General features: G+C 60.3%; 1 protein-coding gene and 1 long non-coding RNA gene across 2 annotated transcripts in view; one reads left to right on the forward strand and one right to left on the reverse strand.

The window, feature by feature from the left end:
- ABLIM2 (actin binding LIM protein family member 2) overlaps window positions 1-13,170 on the forward strand; it is a 143,064-nt gene extending 129,894 nt beyond the window's left edge. The window contains exon 22 of the mRNA XM_078446332.2: window positions 11,360-13,170. Coding sequence (XP_078302458.1) covers window positions 11,360-11,473 — 114 coding nt within the window. The 3' untranslated portion in view covers window positions 11,474-13,170. The remainder of the gene's footprint in view (window positions 1-11,359) is intronic.
- LOC132692751 (uncharacterized) lies at window positions 3,844-5,922 on the reverse strand. The gene is made up of 2 exons (XR_009616585.3): window positions 5,518-5,922; window positions 3,844-4,544 (listed from the first exon to the last, which is right to left on the reverse strand). It is a non-coding gene; the product is annotated as an uncharacterized LOC132692751 (long non-coding RNA).
- Window positions 13,171-15,540: the final 2,370 nt, after the last annotated feature.

The raw sequence follows: 15,540 nt of genomic DNA on the forward strand, positions 1-15,540 counted from the left end.
GCCCGGGGCCCAGGGAACGGCATCGCTTGCAGGGGGGAATAGTGGTGGCGGTGAGGGCTACGCAGATGCGGTGTGGCTGCAGCCCTGCAGGGAGGCACATCGTGCCGACGCTTTCTGTTACGAGTGACGAGAGCCTGCCCACGTGACTCAGGCAGAAAGGGGGTTACCAGCTCATAGGATTGATGGGTCCCTTCCGGGTGGCTCAGTCATATCTCGGGCCCAGCGTCTCTCCTGCAGTCTCTTGGCCGTATTTCCTGTGTCCTGGCCGCTAGACCGACTTTGACCTCACCTCTCCCAGGCTCAGAGTCTGCAGAGAAGAGGTCAGTGTGCTCCATCCCCCCTCTCCTTCCTTCTCTCTCTCCCTCTCTCTCCAAAGTCCTAGCCTCATCTCCGCCTCTGGGCGGGTGATCTGACCACCCTGAATCAACCAGCTTGTCCGGGGGACTGTGATGTCCCCTCTGGCCAGGCTTGGCCGCCGGCCCTGGAGCAGGGGGACAGCTCCGAGCTCTGGGACTTGGTACTTCAGCTTAGGGCCAGACGCCTGCAGAGAGGCGGGGAGCCGAGGCCGGGGAGGAGGGGACAGCGCGGCCCGGCGAGCCCACGGACGCCGCAGTCGGGCAGCGCGGCGAACCCACCAAATCCTGCCGTCATCCAGGACACCGGGGCATCGTGCCGGGCAAAGGACCACAAAGCCAAATGACACACGAGCTCCTCTCTCAGGAGACTGTCCATCTATCAGGACATTTGGACCTTACCCCACAGCAAAGCAAAGATGTGTAGAAAGTTCTGACCTGTGGGGATAAGCTCAGGTGGCCCGTGGGGTCAGGGGCGGCCAGCTGGGAGCTGGTGTGTGAGTCCAGGGGAGGGGAGCCGCGGAGCCCCCAGTCCCCGGTGCGGCTCCCGGGACGTGGGGGCCCTCGGAGAGCACAGGCAAAAGCTGCAAATGCGGGAGGGCCATCTCACGCCGTGGGGGTGCCTGCTGTGGGGAAGACAGGGTCCCGGGCAGCCTCCGCAAGGGGCTCACGTTTAACAATCCCCACTTTCTCTGCAGGGGACACGCTCTCTGGCTCCTGCTGAGTGGAGTCCTTGTTAATTGTGCGGTCACGTCCCCAGCCTGGAGGGTTCCTGTTTGCTGCCTGTCTTTGCTCCTTAAAGGGCCAAGCCCTGTGGGCTGGTTGCCCTCAGCACAGAGCGGAGCTCAGAACAGGATGCCTGGGGCTCCTGGCTCAGCAGCGTTAGGACTAGCTGCTTCCCTCTTGGGACTGGGGTGCACTGTAAATGACGCCCGCCTCCCTTTGCTTTTTATTAAACATGGCACGAAAGGGGCAAAATAGCGGTTGATAGCTATAAATGTTTCCTTTTAACAAACTCTGAGGACTGGTGTTGAGTTTAATCATCCAGTCTCCAAGAGCACATCCAAGGGTGCATCTCTGTAATCATTCTCTTCCCCGTCTGAGCCCAGCCAGGAGGCAAACTGGGACTGTTACCACAAGTGGGGCTCGTCCCACATTCTTCGGGGCTCGGAGCTGGGAGGTGAGTGGGAGTGGAGTAGGAGGGGCCACATCCCAGCAGGACACGGGGGACCCTGATGTTTTTATGTCGGGGGAGGGAGCTGTATTTTTTTTCTTTTTTTTTTTTTAATGTTTATTTTATTTTAGAGGGAGAGACAGACAGAGTGAGCAGGGGAGGGGCAGAGAGAGACACACACAGAATCCAAAGCAGGCTCCAGGCTCCGAGCTGTCAGCACAGAGCCCGACGCGGGCTCAAACCCGAAAACCAGGAGATCAGGACCTGAGCCGAAGTCGGACACTTAACCCACTGAGCCACCCAGGCGCCCCGAGCTTTTTTTTTTTTTTTTTAACGTAAGAACAATTTCTAACTCTTGTAGAACTTCAGAAAAATACAAAGAAGAATGCAGACATCACACGGAAATCCCCCCTACGAGTCATAACTCCCATTAACTCCGTGGTGGACATGTTTCCGGAAATCTCTTTTTGCTTAAACCCCCGAGACGGCCGAGTCCTGTTTGTGATGAGTAGGTACACGCTGTCGACGCAGTGTGAGGTCAGCTTTTTTCTTTTCAATTTGACGTGAACGTTTTCTCTGCCAGTGGACGTAGATCTGCTCGTCCTTTTAAACGGCTGGATGATGGTCCCACATCCACACATGGGAGGGTCCGAAGGGCCAGGCTTCTGCTCACGCCCCCACGAGCCGTGGCTCGGTCACGTGGCCAAGCGCCACGCAAGGCAGGCTGGGCGTGCTGGGTGCCCAGCGAGAGGAGAGGGTGAATCTGGTGGACAGCTGGCGAGCCTGGCACATCTCTGTAGGGTCCGTCTCTGGAAGGCGGACTGTTCTGCCAGCTTCTCGCCCCCTCCCGCCAGAGTGCTCAGCTGACTCTCTCACGCGTTCGGTGAGTATGTGGCACCGAGCTGGGTCCTGGGATGTGTGTGACGCGCAAAACCCGGCCTGAGCTCTGCCCTCCCAGAGTCAGTCTGACCGGGGAGACGGAATCAATCAACCGATAACCCAAATGAGTATATGTAATTATACGCCAAGATAAGGGGTTTAACGGGAAGGAATGTGGGCCTGTGAGCCTTTGGAAATGGGTAGAAGTTAATCGGATGTAGTAAGTGTTGTGTCTGTAGAGGTGTGTGCGTGTCTGTAAGGTGAGGGAGGCACATAGGAAGAGAATTCCAGGAAGCACAGACTGTGTGTGCAAAGGCCCTGGGGTAGGAGGAAGCAGGGTTTTTTGAGCAAGAACTTTAAGGAGACTCAGGTGGCTGTAGTTGAGCAGGGTGAAGGTAAGGGTGGGGCCAGGCCGTTCAGGGCCCTGGGCCATGGGAAGCAGTTTGGATTTTAGTTTTAAGAGCAACGGCTTTTAGGTGGGGGAACCACCTGATTAGGCTTGTCACTGAAAGCATCAGCGGGGCTGCTCTGTGAGGCCTGGGTTGGCTGTGGGGATGCAGGGAGACCGTTTGGGAGACGACTGCGTCCTCCAAGCAAGACATGCTGGCATATTGGTTAGGGTGGTGGCAGTGTCATTCTGAGAAGTGGGCCCTATTCGGGAGGTCGAGGGAGCAGGACCGGGTGATGGAAGGTGCACTGTGGGGTGACGGGCGTATCTGGCGTGACTCCAGGGTGTCGGGAGGGGGTGGCGGCCACTCGGAGCGCGGTGAGACCGGACCCCGATGATGGTGGACACTACGAGGCTTGGCCGGGGGAAATTCAGGATGCTTAGCCCAGGAAAACGAAAGGTGCCACGTAGCTGCCCTCAGCATGTAGTAGGTGCTCCATAAATGTTGGTGACGTATGCAGGCTCTGGAAGTGCTGTCAGATGAACCGTGTGACCCACCACCCCTCCCGCAGAGGGCAGGGCAGGGGTCAGCGGGCAGACTTCCAGGGACACCCGTCTGAAGCCTGGCTGAACGCCATTCCCGAGATCCAGGGCTCTCTGTCCTAGAGGGTCTGGCCCCTGGTTCCCAGGACCCGAGGGCCTCGTGCCTGGGAGGACCGTGGGCCCTTCCTGATTTGGCGGTGCCCCTCCAAGGGTCCGCTTCCCGGAGCTTCCAGTCTGAGTGGAAGGAGCTTTGCCTGTCCCTGGGAAAGACTCAAGTATCCTGAGACCCCTCCCCGCACACCTCTGCCTGGCACTTGCCGAATGACATCACCATCCCGTTCGTCCGTCCGTCTCCACGTCCTGGAGGAGAGAGAGCTCACCCAGGGTCGGGATGACCTGGGTGTGAATTCAGTCTCCGTAATGTCTAGTTATGTGACCGCAGGCGGGTTCCTTCATCACCCTGAGCCTGACTTCTCCCCTGTCAAATGACATGGCCGTGCCGATCGTGCTGGCTGGTTTGAGCGTTTATTCTGTTGTTCGGAGGTAGTCATTAAACACCTCCTGGGGACAGGCCCCAGGCAGGTGCAGGGTGGGCACGACTCAGTTATTTTTTCCACATCACCTCACTTCTCCAACCTGAGATTGAGCCACATAGATGACTATGGATTAGAATACGCTTTTCGTGGAAACGAGGGTTACAGAGTGGCCGACACAATGATGGCTAAGAACTTCAGAAAAAGCAAGGTGGCTGTGTGTGAAGGGAGGGGGCGTCAGCGGAGGCCCAGCCACCAGGAGGAGAACGGGAACCCCTTCCTGAGGCCCCGTGCTGGGAGTAAGTAGGGCTTTGGAGAATGTATCGGGTTTGGTTTATTTAGTAAGTACTTCTCCCGCCCGACTCTGCATCGCGCTGTTCCAAGCACGTGGCACGTTGGCCCACTGGGTTTTTACCACGCGATGCTGTGGCCACTGAGGAGGTCCCGGGGCTGGCCGGCAGCTCGAGGACTTCCCAGCCACGCTCATGACAGGCGGAGCTGGGATTCAGGCTGAGGCGTAGGAGCTGGTGCCCTGTGCCGTCTTCCTGGGTTCCAGTCCGGAGAATGAATTGCTAACCTCTCTTCCGTGCCCCGACTCCCCAGCGCACGTCGAGGGACGTTCTGCTCCTTAGGGAGGGCAGTATATCAGCCAAGGTCCTCCAGAGAGACGGAGTCTGTGGGAGATAAAGGGGTGAGCAGCCAGACAGACACAGACACGGGCACGTTTGCAGGAATTGGCTCACGTGGCTGTGGCAGGGGCTGGAGGGTCTGAAATCTGTAGGGCAGCCTGGAGTCCCAGGCGGGATTTGACACTCTGAGGCAAAATTCCTTCTCCGAGAAGCCTCTGGTTTTGCTCTTAAGGCCTCCAACAGGCTGGATGAGTCACTGGAGGGTCCTCCTGACTCAACACCTCTGGGATCTGCAAGTACTCAGGTCCGCGGGGAGGGGGGCAGGGTGGGGGAGGGAGTGGCTCCTTGCAAGGGAGTCTTGTGGTTTCTTGACTGCCTCCACCAGACCTTGAGGCTAAATGCACACCTTACTTTGCTCCAACAGTAAGAGCCCAAGTGGGAATGTGCCTGAAAAATAAGGACCCTGTGCTAAGAATACCTCCTTTGTTTAAACCCATCCAACCAGTCTGGTGAGAATCTGATAGACTGATGTAGACTGATGGCGATACTCACGGGTGGGGTGCATCTGAGGGGCTGCACCAGAAGCTGGGACTCCAGGCAGGGCCTCCCGGGTCCGAGCATGAGCAGTCCTTGGAGGCCAGGCCATCGCAGGGGTGGAGGATGGGGAGGGAGGAGGGAATGGCAGGGGAGAGTAGGGTAGGGTGGTGGAACCAGCCCAGATGGAGTGGAGAGGAAGCTGGGAGGCAGTATGACAGGGACGTGAGAACATAGATTTAGATTCAGGAGTATGCATGGCCAACATGGATTGTCCCTGGAAGAGAGTGGGAGACCAGGCTGCATAGACAAGCCCGTGCCCACCCTCGTGGAGCCGGAAGCCACATGAGGTCAGCCGGGGCCTGATCAGCTAGGGCAGCCTAGGAGGGCCTGCTGGAGGAGGGGACATTTGAGCTGGGACCTGTAGGATGAGGAGGATTGAAGCCCTAGGGTGGCAAAGAGCCTGGAATGTTCTAGAACCCACCATGGAGCAGAGTGGCGGTGGGAGAGGTGGGCAAGGACACACTGACGGTGATGCAGGACGTTGAGGCCACCTGACAGCCTCGTCACTCTGCCCAGCATAGCTTCCGTTTCTTCCCTACGGCATGGGCTCTGGGCGAGGTCATGTGACTGCCTGTGGGGCGTTTCCAGAGACCCCTGGCACAGGCAAGCACTCCCCACACAGTGGCAGCCATTGTCATGATGACGACTGTGTCACAGTGATGGTGATGTCACGGTGACGATGACGTGATGGTGATGTCATGCTGATGATGTCATTGAGATGGTGATTCATGATGATGATGTCATGCTGATGATGTCATGATGATGGTGATGTCGTTACAATGGTGATGTCACAATGACGATGATGCTGTTGCAATAGGGATGTCGTGATGGCCATGGTGCCATGGTACGACGATGCCACTAGAAGGGGCTTCCCGCTAAGGGGCTGAAACTTCAGAGTGTGGCCCCCCTAAGCGGGACTCCCCTCTGCAGTAGGGGCCCCTCTTCTTGGAGGCTAAGCCGTGGGATTGAGCAGAACTGTACTGTGAGGGGCACCCGGGTGGCTCAGTTGGTTGAGCATCCGACTCTTGATCTCAGCTCAGGTCTTGATCTCCAGGTCCTGAGTTCAAGCCCCACGCTGGGTTCCGTGCTGGGCATGAAGCCTACTTAAAAAAAAAAAAAATGCACCTTGGAGCCCAGTCCTCCAGAGAAAAGCGGCCCACCCTCCGGCCCAGGCATGGCAGGCTGCGCAGGCCTGGGGCTTGAATCTCACCGGGTCAGCCCACACCAGTGGCCGGTGGGGGGCGGGGTGGTGGGGGGTGGGAGGAGCAGGCGAGGGTCAGCCAGGCCCCTCCCAGGGGCACAGCCGGCTGGGAGAAGAGAGGGGCAGCCGGAAGTGCCCTGCTGAGGGGAAGGCTAGAGGAGGGGCAGGCTGGTCCCAGCAGGGTGGGGGACGCGGGGTAGCCCGACCCTGCTGGAGCGGAGGCAGCATGGCTGGGCTACCGGCTACCGGGCCTGGTTCCAGGCTCCCGGGCTCTTAGGCCTGGCCCTGTGGCTTCCTGACTGTGCGACCTTGGGCGAGGCACAGGACCTCTCTGAGCCTGGGTTTCCTGAGGCAATGAAACGAGAGTCTCAGGGTGTGGGGGTGGCAGCGAATGTGGTGAAGGCTCTCACCACCGCCTGGCCCGTGGTCCTCAGTCAGTGCAGGAGAACTGTGGGGTTTGCGTGCCTAACCGGGGTCCCTACCTGGGCCCAGGGTGTCCACGGAGCTCCCTGGCGTGACACCAAGGGTGTATGAGTGACGTGTTCCTACTGGGATGGGCCACTTCGCCAACGTCACACAGGGTCTGTGAGGCAAAACTGTTGGGGGTTTCTGCCACAAAGCGGTGGTGCGGATGTCCGGGCCTCGGGGCCGGCAGGCCTGCGCGGGGGGCCCTTCTTCCGGCGGGAGAAGCTCTGTGGACCTGCCTGGCTGAGCCGCACGGTGGTCTTGCAGTGCTGCGGGGGGCACACAGCTCTGGCGCCTCGGGAAGAGCCCTGGGCCCCTGGGCGGAGTTCGGAGTGCCAGCGCGCCGATCGCGGGCTGTGTGACACAGGGGCGTCCCCTGTCTGCGGCTCGGTCTGCAGCCTCTGCAGACGGGAGATGACCGTACGAGTCCCCTGTGCCTTGTACACGCATACTGATCACCGCCCTCCCCTCTGTGCGAAGCAACACGGGAGAACACGTGTGCGCGCATCAGCGGTCGCGGGCTGTTCCTCCCGCCGGGAGCAGGTGGTTAGTCCGTATGAGTCTCGTGTTCGGGAAGCCTCCCCTGGTTGGTCCAGGTCACAGGGTGAAGTCAGAGATCCATTTCCCTTAGGAAACAACCTTCTGGCTATGAGATGCCAGCAGAAACATCATTAATGCCTCAGAAGGCATCGAGGCTTCCGGGTCACGGGTGTCTCCTGGACAAGGCCCCCCTGGGCCACCCCTAGTCCCGGGGCTCCCCCAGGGACCAAACTGCTCTCTGAGCTGCCTCCCCACCTGTGTGAGATAACTGTGGGGTGAGGGCGGCCCGGTCAGGTTTATGTCTGTGTCCCGGCAGCTGTCCCCACCACCCCACCAGTGAATAAAGGACAGGCCCAGAGCAGGCACCGAGCTCGGCCTGCACACACCCACCCCCAGCGATCCTGCAGCCCACTGGCGGCTGCGAATGCCCTGCGCTGGGTCCTGGGCACAGGTAGGGGGAGTCCCCGTCTCTGCCCGGGGTGGCCGTTACTGAGGGAACCACAGTACGGGGCGCTCAGCACCTGCCAGGCTGTTCCTACTGCTTCATTTTCAGGAATTTTGCATGCGGTGCATTAAACCCAGCCTCTACTGAAAACCAAGTGAACCTGGGATGTAATAAATTCTATTTAAAGCAAAGGTGCTAAGTACCCAAAACTCAGCCCTTCCTGGCTCCTTTACTACATTTTCTATCACCCACGCTCTCGAGGTTACGAACACCGACCGCACCTGTACAGGAGGAACGTCCTAGGACCCCGTGCTACTTGGTCCCTCTTCCCAACTCTGCACTCAGTGACGTCACGATAGCAGCTTGAACCTGGGGGTGCGTCCTCACACCGTGCAAAGAGGCCTGCGGGCTCTGGGAGCCTCCGGTGAGGGTGCCGTCAGGGGGCGCTTCCCGCAGGAGCTGAGATCCAAGGCCAGGTCTGAGGAGTGAGCGGGAGTTGCCTGGGCACGTGAGGGGGGGCCGGCCTTCCAGGAGCGCATGAAGGCACAGACGTGCTTGTTCCCATTTTCCAGAATCATAAGTGAGGCGAAGTCACTCAGCACAGCTGGACAGGGATGGAACCGGGACGGGAATGCTGGCGTGTCCGGCTCCTGGGCTACAGGTCTTTCGGGATGCTGCCCTGGGGGGTCAGATGCAGGCCGACCCCCAGCAAAGCGTGTAGGGCCCCCCCCCCCACCCTGCTGACAAAATGGCCTCCTCCCCAGGGGCACTTTCTGGGGAGACCGTGGTGCTCCGGGAGTGAGGCTGTGCCTGAGCGAGGCCAACCCACCCCTCGAGAAAGGCTCCCCGCCCTGGGCTTGCCTTCTGCCAGCTCAGGAAGGAGCTTGGCTAGGCCTGACCTTGGCGGGCACCTGGAGGTCGGGCCGCCCTGCCCCCTGGGGAAGCTTCAGGAGCCAGGGCCAGGGGAGTGGGCCCAGGCTCAGAAAGCTGGCCACGGGGGTCAGCTGTACCCCACATGTCCCGCCTGCTGAGGGGCACAGGGTGAAGGGGGTGCGTGAGCCTGCCATGTGGCCTGGAGCCAGTTTATCTGGTATGCCAATGAACAGGGCCCCTCAGCTCCTTGTTGCCTACACAACAGTGGAGATTCATCCAGGCTAGCTGGGCACTCAGGACCCACAGCTGGGGCTGGGGTAGGGCGAGGGGGGTGGAGACAGATACCTGCCGGGCATTCCTCATTTGAGCCTCGGCCGGCCCTCCCGGGTCCTCAGGGAGCCAAGTTCCGTTCTCGCTCTGCAGCTGAGGTTGGGGGTCCCTGCTGGCCTCTAGGGCTTTCCCTTACCCCAAGGGTTCCCCAACCCAGCTGCCACCAGCCGCTCTGGGCTCTGGGAGGCATGTGACGCATACGGGCTCCCGGGTCCCGTGCCACTAAGCCTACCTGGGCAGGCAGTTCTCAGCTCTGGCGAGCACCCAGGGGGTTGCCAAGGCCGGCGGGGCTGGGGACTCGGCTGGGACCCCATGTAGCCTCCCCCCTACTCTCTCCTAATCCCACCATCATCGGGCTCCTGTTTGCAGCAGGAATGCAGGACGGCATCATCAAGGTTGAGAGCGCTCGCCTCAGGCTCACCCCAACCCATCCCTGGGGGGGGTTGCTGGCACTGGGGACAGGTGGCCTGTGGGCAGGCTCCAGCCTGGCTCCTCCCCATCCCCCGGGGGGCCTGCCTGCCTCCCTCCTGCCACTGCTCCACCACGTGGCAGGTGTACAGGTCCCGAGGGTGTGTGTTTCCCTGACCACAGCTTTTCTGACTCAGTTCCCAGGGCGTCCTGGTACGGAGAGTGGAGGTGAGCCGCCTGGGCCCGCAGTCAGGGGTCTGTGGCTCCTCAAGTGCCCCCCCCACCAAGTGCCCCGGCTTGGGGGAGGCTCCCAGGCGCTAGGTGCACACTTGGCCCTCAGCACTGCCCTCCCCACCTTCCCAGCCAGGGTGCTGTGCCCCTCCCTGCTTCTCCCTCCTGCGTATCCCCTACCTGGCTCCCCTCAAGGGCCCTTAACCGCCTCGCCACTGGGATCCCTTCCTGCTCTGCAGGACCATCTTTGGGCACCTCTCCAGTCGCCTCAGGCCTCCCCCTGCTTATTGCACTGAGGACAGCACCGAGGAGGCGGGTCGCCTGCCCAGCTTGGGGCTCTGAGCTGATTCCTGTTCACCTGCACACGTGGTACCTGCCCAGCCCACTCCCCCAGGGGCCTGGGTCCAGGCAGCCAGTGGGTGTCGAAAAGAGTGAGAATGCTTTTCCTCTTGGCTTCCTTGTCCACATCTCGGTGACCCTGCAGTATTCGGGAAGGCTGTGATGCGGTACCCGGAAGCAGGGGTGCTGTTGTCCGATGACAATCCTGTATCTCCGCGGGCTGGCTGTGGACTCCTGAGCACTCCAGGTCCACACTGTGTAGGTGGTTCATTTCTGGCAGGATCCCTTCCAGTCTGCAAGTTCAAGATACCAGCGGGCAGCCGCTGGCTTCTTCCTGGCAGAGACTTGCTTGATGGGGTGTCTGTGTGTGCGTGTGTGTGTGTGTGTGTGTGTGTGTGCGTGTGCACGCGTCCTGAGTACTCTGGGCCCGGACCCGACAAATAGGGCCTTCTGTGACCCAGCACAAGACAGAGGGTCTCCCGAGCCCCGTCCTGTGGATCTTGGCGGCATCCGGCCTGCACCCCGCGCCCCTGCCACACGACGCGGGGATCTCTGTGAGGCCGTGAGTGGTGACGACTGACGTGTATGCTCTCCTCAGGGTTCCCGACGTCTTCACATCCACTCCTCTCGGGATCATCGCAACCTTTTATATGAGTAGTTTAGTGTCAGAGTCAAGGAAAACGCGTTTGGGGCAAGAATGGGGAAAGTCACATAAAATTCTCCGTCATAACCACTTCAAAGTATGCAATTCAGCGGCACCTGGCAGATTCCCCACCTTGTGCGGCCACTGCCTCGACCTAGTTCTGGAACGTTTGTGCAGCGCCCCCCGCCCTGCTCCCGGAAAGGGAAACGCTGGCCCTCTCCAGCCTGGTCCCTCCCCAGCCCCCCGCAGCCGCACATCTGTTCCTGGTCCCTAAGGATTTGCCTGTTCTGGACGCTTCCTAGCGATGAAGCCGCACAGGCTGTGCCTTTTGCGTCTGGCCTCCTTCCCTCCGCCTCCCGCTGCGCGTCCTGTTACCGCGCGAGTCAAGACGCCACTGCCGCTGACGGCCGAACGACACCCCACCGTGTGTGTGCACCACGTTTTGTGGATGCACTCGTGCCTCTGTGGGCAGTCGGGTCGTTTCCACGTTTTGGCCTCGGCGAATAACGCGGCTGTGAACACGGGTGTGCAAGGACCCGTTTGAGTCCTGTTCAGTCGGGTCCCCCAGCGAGTGTCTTTCCCTGCGCTTGGTTATGTGCACTGCTAAGTGGGAGCGGCAGGGATGCAGAGGGAATCAGGGACCTGGAAGGCCCCGGGCCCGCAGGGAGAGCCCCCTGCGTCCCCGACGATGCCGACCCTGGCTCCGGACAGCCCGGCGGTGCGGACGGAGGTGGCCCGACAGCAGAGTTGCTAACCGCTCCTCTCTGGGTCTCCCGGTTTGTTTGCAGAGGCACCTGTCGCCCGAGGAGTTCCAGGAAGTGTTTGGAATGAGTGTGCAAGAGTTCGACCGCCTGGCCCTCTGGAAGAGGAATGACCTCAAGAAGAAAGCCCTGTTGTTTTGACGGCCTCCAGCGTGCCAGCGACAGAGCGTGGGACAGCTGGCGAGAACCACAGAACCCCCTCCTCCCGCACCTGGCTCTGGCTTCTCTGTGTCCCTGCGGGCGGGCGGCGGGCCCCTGGAGAGGGCGGGGCGGGAGGCTGGGGCGGGAGGATGTTCCAGAGCACGTGCGGCCTCTAGTTTCTGCCAGCTACGCTCCTGCCCCTAGTTCAGAGCCCAGACGCCTTGCTTTGCGCTGCACGTGTAACCCACATCACGGAGGGGCTGCAAAGACGCTCCCGGGGCTCGAGGAACATTTACCTTGACCGTGCGGCGCCCCCCCCCCCACCCCTGTGCAGTGCCCCACCCCCCGTGATAGGCCCTGGGGGCGCACAGAGGTGCCTGGGCCTTGGGATTTGAGGAGGTCTGTCCATGACAGACGCTGGCACGACACAATCACGGGTGGGTGGGCCTATGGCTCCCAGCGCCTGCTCCCCGCCCCCCTCCCCCGCTTGCTCAGCCCTGGGGAGGCACAGCCTCGCGCACAGACAGGCCAGGCGTGGCCAGGGAGAGCGCTGAGGAGCACCCGGGGCCGCTCGAAGCGAAGCGTGGGGTGCATGATGTTTGCCGCCGTTTGTGACGAGTCTGTTTTTAGGGACAACCGTCCACCGGACAGGGTACCTTCGGCCGGGGCCCTCCGTGCACTGCATTTTTCTTCCAGATCATCCCCTAGATGCCTAAATGATATCTTTAAAGTAACACAGAAGTTTTTATTTTATTAAAAAGCATAGCCTACTTCAACATAAGACGACATAGATAAGAGTTCCATTTTACGGTCCCGCGGAAGGGGAGCGCCTCCAGCCTTACTCTCCAGTGTCCGGTCCTGTGTGGTTTCGCTTCCCCGTGTGCTCCTAGTGCACACGGCTCCTTGTCAGGTTTCTTTGCTTTTCTTCTTTTTCACCTGCCACACCGGTGCCCTTAAGGGCAGCCCTCGGCCACGTAATGCCGTTTCTAAGTATGCGTGACGTGTCGCCATCACCGTTTGCCTGGCTGTTATTTTCCGCATCCCGGAGAGAAAAGATTCTCCTCTGATGGCCAAAGCCGCGGAATAAAGGATTTCCACGCACCCAGCCTAACACCCAGCGTAGCTCTTGGGGTGCCCTTTTGTGACGTGGCCGGTGGTGCCCGCCTTAGCCCGGTGCGTGCGTGGTCCCGAGGCGGGCACCGGCCGCTGGGGAAGGAGGAGGGAGACACCACCCCCCCCCTTTTCTGACCTGCCTGCTCCGCAGCAGAAGCCCGGCCGGGCCCCCAGCTGAAAGGCGTCCGCGTCTGTAATCGGGTGCGGGTCGGGGCGCAGTGCCTGTCGCAGGCGGCTTGTAGAGTGGGTTGAGAACTTCGCAAATCAGTAGGAAGGTGTCACCGAAGTCTGTCTTCCCTGTCTTCTGTGGGGCTGTGTCTTTCTGTGCGTCCTGAACGCCCGTCCGTGAGTCAGTGTCACTCAGATCCTTCCGGCCCCCGCCACACACCCCGTCGTGCACCGGCTCCTCACCGGCCCGGCTCGGCCAGGGAGGGGGAGTTTCTAGCACCTAATGCACTTCCTTCCATTTAGCAGAGCCTGAGCAACTGGAAACCCCCATTTTTCTCACTAGTGCAATGTCATGTCAGCTCCCAGGGGAGCCCGGAAAAATAAAGGTCGGTGTATCCTAACTTGTGAAGGTCAAAGCCGCTTCTCATAAACGTGTGTCATTTCTAACGGCACGGGCTGGCGCTCGGGGAGACCGCCTGCTGAAAGCAGTGGCCCTGGATGGGCACAGGGTGGGGGCGGTGCCTCGAGGGGCGGGACCCCCATCCACATGGGACACCCCTGTCTCACGACAGCAAGTCAGAGGCACTTGCCAGCCAGCACCAGGTGCCAGTGATAGAGACGGGGGGTGGGGGGGGTGGTGGAAGCTGATGCCTGTCCCTGTCAGGCTGGGGAGACCAACCAGCAAAGACAAGACTGACCGCTGCCCTCCAGAGGGGCCCCTGATACACCCAGAGGTCAGTGAAGGGAAGGGCATTCCAGGCTGAGGGAACAGCAGGAACAGACACAGTGAGCTGGAGATAGCCTCCGAGGTTCTGGAAAGTTCCGTAGCTGGTTAAGGCTGGAGCACACCGCTAAGAAAGGGAGGAAAATGCAGGTGGGGCTCCCTCGAGGGAGGGCCCAGCAGGTCTGCCCCCCACAGTCGCCAGTGCCACTCTGGGATTAAACGTCCCCTCATCTCTCCTTTGTTCAGACGACTCACTACTCAGACTCAGTATACCACTACCGAGAGACTCCTATGACAAAACACTGTTGACTGGGTGGCTTAAACAACACACATTTGTTTCTGATCGTGGTGGAGTCCGGAGGTCCAAGATCGAGGTGCTGGTGAGACTGCGTAGTGAGAGCCCACTCCCTGGCTTGCTGCCCCTTGCTGCGTCCTCCCTTGGTGGACAGAGCTCACCCTTCCATTCTGCCTCATCTTCCTGGAAGGGCACGGTCCCATGGTGAGGGCCCCACCCTCACGGCCTGATCATCTCCCAGAGGCCCCATCGCACCGGTTAGGGCTTCCACACGCTTTGGGTTTTCCCCCTAAAAGCCAGTCCACGTGTACCCGGTCGGCCCATCTTGGCAAATGGCACAACCGTATCCCCCGTGGTAAATGGGCACGCTTCCCTCAGCCCCCGAGGACCCAGCAGAAGGCCTGACTCCACGGCAGGTATCCCCCTTGCGTCTTTCCGCCTCCTCAGACCCTGTCACAGAATCGTTCACGCCGGCGGCCCGTGCGGGATGGAAGGCGGCTCCCTTACTGCCGACCTTGGGAGGCTGGTGTGCACCTGGCCGGGCCCAGGCAGACTGGGGCACGTGGTCGCCCCGACCACACTGAGCCCATGTTCACCCCTCCCTGGATGGACACAGCACGTCCCAGGGTCTCTGCTTCTTCCCCAGGCGAGGCCCTTCTCTACCTTCTGGGCTCAGCTCAGAAGTTCCCATGCCAGACGGGCTGCTCACTGGCCCTGTAGAAAGTCCACCCCGGGCCCGTGCTGGGATTCGCACTTGCCCCTGTTCTGTTTATTGGCTCCTTCCCTCCACCACCGGTAAAGCCAAGCGGGCGGACAGTTTTACAGCAGTTTGGTAATAGTGCTCTGCGACCCAGAAGTTTCGTTGGGCTGTTTGGTAGCGAGGCTGGAGCCCATCTGGATGCTATACTTTGCCCGAAGGTTGGCCTTCTTAGTTCCCAGAGTAGAAACCCGTCTACTACATAAGGATCATCGCAGAACTGGTTTCCATCCCCTTGTCTCCCGCTCCCGGACCCCCACCTTCTGGGTGGAAGACACCCCCGCAGCCGGAGAGGTGGCTCACCTGTGCTGGGAGTTCTGGAACCCAACACAGCCCTCTGGGGGGGGGGTGTCCCTAGGGAGTACGCTTTGGAAGAGTTTAACAAGTAAGGACATCAGTGCCACCCTAGTGGCCACCAGGGGCTGCCAGGCTATTAGGGAACTAGGTTTCACGAATAATAGAGGTTCCCTTTCCTTCTGTCTGAATCATGAGGCCCAGGGAACGTTCTCAGCTGGACATCTTTCCGGAGAGTTCCATCGAGCAGCCCTACCTGCTGACAGCTCTTCCCGCCTCTGCCCCCTGAACATGTCTCTACTCAACACTTAGATGCCACGTCATCCCCTCTGGTCCATCCCGTGCACAAGAGCCCATAGAAATCTGTCTGTAGCACACACTTGCCCATGAGCCTGGGTGCCTCACTGGGGCTCTGGGGCCCGTTCCCCGACTCCTTCACTGGCACCGCCTGGCCACTGACTCCCTCCACAGACTCCTCCTTCCTCCTCCCCTCATACCCTTGTTTCTCAGGCAGCACCTTCTCACCTCCCTCCCAAACACAGTGCCCTTTGCAAAGGCTCTTTCCTCTCCCTGCGATGCCCCAACTAGCAAACCCCTGTCCATCCTTCAATACCCAGCTGAGATACTAACTTCTCCGCAAAGACGTCCATGAGATGACTCCCCCCTCCCCCCATTGTTATCACTCTTCCTTCCGTCCAGATAACCTCGTTCCTCAG

This window comes from Panthera onca, chromosome B1, assembly GCF_046562875.1.
Source record: "Panthera onca isolate mPanOnc1 chromosome B1, mPanOnc1 haplotype 2, whole genome shotgun sequence".
Classification (NCBI taxonomy): domain Eukaryota; kingdom Metazoa; phylum Chordata; class Mammalia; order Carnivora; family Felidae; genus Panthera; species Panthera onca.